This window comes from Antrostomus carolinensis, unplaced genomic scaffold, assembly GCF_000700745.2.
Source record: "Antrostomus carolinensis isolate BGI_N321 unplaced genomic scaffold, ASM70074v2 scaffold43041, whole genome shotgun sequence".
NCBI lineage: Eukaryota > Metazoa > Chordata > Aves > Caprimulgiformes > Caprimulgidae > Antrostomus > Antrostomus carolinensis.
In genome coordinates, this window is record NW_010292768.1 from 1,165 (window position 1) to 6,558 (window position 5,394).

General features: G+C 45.1%; 1 protein-coding gene across 1 annotated transcript; it reads right to left on the reverse strand.

Annotated features, from left to right (window-relative positions):
* Positions 1-1,178: 1,178 nt before the first annotated feature.
* On the reverse strand, positions 1,179-2,990 carry LOC104532004 (ornithine decarboxylase antizyme 1-like; the record flags this gene model as incomplete). Its single annotated transcript, XM_010177080.2, is given in 5 exon segments — positions 1,179-1,721; positions 1,849-1,934; positions 2,546-2,718; positions 2,845-2,967; positions 2,969-2,990. Coding segments are annotated over 5 exon segments (535 nt in total), but the record flags the coding sequence as incomplete, so codon positions are not given.
* Between the last annotated feature and the right edge of the window lie 2,404 nt (positions 2,991-5,394).

A 5,394-nucleotide genomic window follows, 5' to 3' on the forward strand; every position in this document is an offset into this window, starting at 1 on the left:
ATTTCAGGGATCACAGTTTGGTGTTTCCATGTGATCCCAGAACATCTGCCCGGGTATGACCTGTGGGGTGATCCTCAGGGCCCCCCTCACTCACACAACATTTCACAGAGCTCCTAACGCCAGGCTGAGCGGGGATGTCAGCCCCTGGCAGAGCACAGGCTCCTGAAGATCATCTGCTTCTATTCACAGCCTGGTAGAACCCACCCCAGGGATTCACTGCTCCGGGGTTTTAGAGAGGAAAGATCAGCTCAAGTGGTGCCAAAAAAACCTCCAAAGCTGCAAGTGTTAAATACTGGGGAAAAAAAAATTGAAATTGAAATCAGAATCCCATAGTGTTTTGGGTTGGGAGGGCCTTTAAACCTCATCCAGTCCCACCCCCCCTGCCAGCAGCAGGGACACCTTCCACTAGACCACGTTGCTCAAAGCCTCATCCAACCTGGCCTTCAACACTTCCAGGGAGGAGCAGCCACAGCTTCTCTGGCCAACCTGGGACACTGTCTCACCACCCTCACAGTGAAGAACTTCTTCCTAATATCTCATCTAAACCTCCCCTTTCAGCTTAAACCCATTTCCCCTTAAAACACACACCTTAAAATAAAACACACCAAAGCACAGCCCTTTGCAGCAACTTCTGTTAATTCCAGCACTACCCCAGCAGCTGTTTCCCCTCCTGTTGTACCCTGAACATGTGTCTATGGACCCCAACACCAGGCACTGCTTGACACTGGTCCATCTCCTTGTACTTCAACCCCAACCTGTCTCCCCAGGAGAGTTCTGGAGGCCACCCAGCCTCAAGGACAATATTTAGCTATAAAAGTGCCACAGGCTTTCCCAGATGACAGCCGAGGAACTCACCGAGCCATCCTGCACACTGATATTTAGATTCCACTGTTACAACATTGAGACTTCAGGTCCCAAAGTTGCATGTTTGATACTCAAGACACTTGAAGCTCAAGGCACCCACGAGCTGAAGTTCTCACCATGTCACTTGTGACTTTCCATTAACACAGGCCCTGAAGTATCCTATGAAAACAATGGCTGCAGTGATCCTAATTACCAGTGGGAATGGACCTGCTACTTATTTCCCTAAAAAACCAGCCTTTTACAGGACTGCTAAATTATTTCAAGTCCTGGTAGATCATAGTCATGAGTTCCAGTCAAGCAAAGAACAACCAACACCTTTCCATACCTGCAGCTTTAATGGGGGAGGGGGGGGGGCAGTTCCAGAGCCATCTCTTCAAAGTGCAAGTCTTAAACAGCTTAAACCAGCAATAAAAAGTAAAATATAAATTTTTATTTAGAATTAAAGCAAATACTTCAGTATCACAAACACAATATTAAACTTCAAGAAATATACTGCTAATTTGGAGGGAGCATTTATTTTTTTTGCACAACCACGACATGCGCCACAAATCCAGAAAAAAAAAAAAGAGATGTGGAGTCTGAAATATTTTCAACATCTCACCACCAGAGCAGTTGGTCACAACATTTCACACAGAGTTATAAGGTACTGTAATAGATGTTGACAAAATTTCTACAGAATCATCTTTATAGACAACAAGAAAGCTCTAAAGAGGCAAACATTGCAATCTATTCTTCTTCTGATGAGTCTCTCTCAAACGTGTAGGCCATGAAGCAAGCATCTGGTCTCTTGGGGACAAGGGGATGCCCTGGTCTCACAATCTCAAAGCCCAAAAAGCTGAAAGTACGGAGCAATGCAGCTAGAATTAAAAAAAAAGAAACAAATTTCATCCATTTGACACTGAACAAGAGTTAAAACATCCACCAAAATCAATTTCAAATATGGCATTCGTGACTCTACAGACAGTGCTATGAGTTAACACCCACCTCTATCATCTCTGTTCTTGTGGAAACAAATGAACACATGATCAACTCGAAGCTGTTCTTCAGCAAATTCTAGAAGAACTGCAAAACTACAAGGCAAAAAGCAAGGTGTTCAATGCACAGAGAATCAAGAGAATCATTATTAAAGTTGGAAAAGATCTCCAAGATCAAGTCCAACCATCAACCCAACACCGTCGTGCCCACTAAACCATGTCCATGAGCAAGTGCTTCCTTCAGAGATCGTTAGCAAGGCTCTGTGAGATGATCTGCACATGGACTTGTACACAAGAGGCCAGTGGTTGGAGACTCACACCAACCTCAGCCCCAGATTTAACCTGAGGCAGAAATCTAGCCTTCAGGAACACAGAAAACAGGCTTTTTCTGTTGCAGTTGAAGGGAGAACTGCAGCAACACTCAGAACCAGGCTGGTGTTTTCAGTGGATGACAGGAGCCACCCAGTACCTGGGAACACAACCTGAAATCACAAACCTTCTGGGTGGTTCTGCTTGACCAAATAGGTAGAAGCCCCTCAAAGCAGGACCACTTAGTTGCAGCCTCTTCCAAGAGGCCATCAAGGACCATAATTAATTAGACTTCAACTTGCAGAATGAGGGAAGTGAACATCAGCAACAGCTCAGTGTTACTCCACCCTATGGACGGGCCTTCAAGATAAACCACCGTTGGGTTTTATTCCACCCACCTGTCTTTGCTCCCTTCAGGCAGAGCACCACTGGGAATTTCTATGTAGAGGTTGTTGTTGTTCAGCACTGCTCTCCAACTAATGTGTTTGGCATCTGTAAGCCTTGACTGGACATTCAGAATTCTTGTCCTGTTATTAGATGTTAGTTCTTCTGTTACATTCAGCCGATTATCCTGTAGTAATAAAATGTACAAAGTTCTTTTCCAATTCATTTTGGAGATGGGATAAGTCCCATTAATAGGGTTGGAGGTAAGAAATGCATTCAAGCTCATCACAGCCAGCTGATTGTTCATACTCACCGAATAAAATAAATTAGCTGAAAGATTGTGATCCCTCTGACTATTCCCTCGCCCACCTGGGATCTTCAGGGGTGGGTGAGGGACATCAGGAGCACCACCGAGGCCCCGGACCCAGGTTACTACAGCAATTGAAGGGAACCCTGGAACTAGAAAGGGCTCAGAGTTAGAGAGGCAAACAGGCAGTGTTCAACAAAACTCAGTGAATTTCAGGTGTTAAACAGTGATCAAGCAGCAGGATTAAAAATATATATAGAGAGAAAACCAAACCTAGGCCAAGGGAACGCCTTCTCCTGCTGCAACCCAAGTGGCAAGACAAAGGAACTTCCAGAGCAGGAACACTGCCTCACACCCAAACCCACAAGGGTCAGAAAGCTCCTCCTGTGGTATTTTTGAGGGACAGACTAATTTGGAGGTGAAAATATTCTCAGCTTGAAGTGACCAAGGTGGATTTTTACACCAAGGCAACAGTATGTTTGATCAGATCTCAAGAGAAGAACCATTCTGCTGTCACAAAGGCATGATTTTGTTTTCTCCCACACCTTGTTCTCCTAAGTCAGCGTGAGTCCACTGACCCAGCAACCCCGGGGATTATTTTTCTCTGATGTACAGCCCTAATCACCCGAGACCTTTGCCTCTGCATGCCTGGCTTAGGTCACAAAATTCCACTAAGTAGTCTCACAGATGTCACTACCTCCAATGTTTTCACTATACTCACCAAAAATCACCAGTTTTCACTTCAAATACATTCTGCACCTGAATATTTGAAGACCTACGAGCCTTTCTCCTGAATCCTTCAGAACAATTTCACCACTGCTCAGTTCAGTTCAGCTCAACGTTATCCTCTGAAGATATAAAACATATTTCTTGCGTGCACACACTCAGTTTCACCCCATCCCTATAATCCCCCGCTGAAAGGAACAGAAACCTTTCACTGTGGGAAGAGCAGAGGCTGCGCTGGCCCCTCCCTCTGCACCATCCTTCACCCTGCAGCCTCACTCTTCAATTGCGTCATCTCAGCAGATGCAGCAATCGAGGCCCTGAGGGAAATTTTCACAATCCTGTCCTGTCTCTGAGTGCCAGCAGCCATTTGCAAATCAGAATAAACATCTACAAAATAATCCACCATTTTGCACGCTTCGGAGGAGTCTGAATTTTTTATTTATTTATTTATTTTTAAATAAGCTTGAAACTTGTGATGATTTAATTGTATTAAAAAGGCAGTGAATGTCCAGATAGAGCAAATATTATATGTTGGAAGGTATTAGTAAGCACAGCAACTAGAGTTTTATTTAAAAACAATAAATTTGCACGCTTTTTCAATTAAATGAGTGTTATATCCATTATTTGAGGCTCTTTAAAAGAGAGCCCTTTTCTTTAATACTAGCATTAGATATTTATTTTATCATTAGATATCATTTTATCATTATACAATCATTCTGAAATGATTGTAGAGCTACACATTCCTAATTACCCTTAAAAATAAGCCTTTAAGCACCACCCTTTTAGAAGTGTGCAGCAGTAATCCTCCATACAACTGCACCTTTTGGCCAGTGAAAAGTAAGGAAGGTTACCTAAATGTGCAATAGAGAATATAATTTAGAGTGATGTTTGTGTGCACTTATTCCTCTGGAAAAAACAACATTTAAACAGCAGTCTAAATATAAAAATGGCTTTGTAAAAAAATTCTAACATTCCTTTCAGAGCGCACAGATGAATTCTAACCATGGTTTCCCTTACACAAGGAGATTGATGTCCTAAGCTTCCATCACTCTACACCCAATTCAGGTATTTTCTTCCCAGCATCTGTCAGGATTGTTTAATCTCTTGGTGGAGTTTTAAACTAAAGGCTTTTTTATGTTCTACTTTAGACTCAGTAATTAATTTTCAATATCTGCGATGACATAAGGCGATAACAGCTTTCAATCCTTTGATATCTTTGCCTAATTATGAGGTTTTGGGTTTTTTTTTTAATCCCTGGTAGGGTGAAGGCATCTCCAGGCCCTGCCTCCAGCTCGGTTTTTCTCTCCAGGCCCTTTTCAGCCCCTTAATTTGCTCGGGAGCAGCTCAGGGACCAGCCACCCCCCATCATCCGGGCCCGGTCCAAAGCTTCACCCCACGGCTGTGACAAGCGCGGAGCCGCGGTGGCAGCTCTCCCGCGGGCAGACAGCGGCTAACGTGGCACACACAGGGCGGGAGGCAGCCGGGGCTGCGAGGTGACTGCGGGGGGTGACGGCTGTGGGGACCCCCCCACCACCACCCCCTCACCCCGACCCCGGGGGAGCGGGGACGTGTCACCCAGCACGGCGGCGAGTCCCACCCGAGCGGGGCGGAGGGACACAAGCACCGCCCGAAGCGGTCAAATAAAGCCGGTTTGGGGTTGTTTGGGGGGTTTTTTGCCCCTTTCCCCCCCGTTTTGGGATTGTTTGGGGGGGGTTTGCCCCTTTCACCCCCATTTTGGGGTTGTTTGGGGGTTTTTTTGACCCTTTCCCCCCCGTTCTGGGTTGCTTTTTGGGGTTTGGGGGTTTTTTTGCCCCTTTTCCCCCCGTTTTG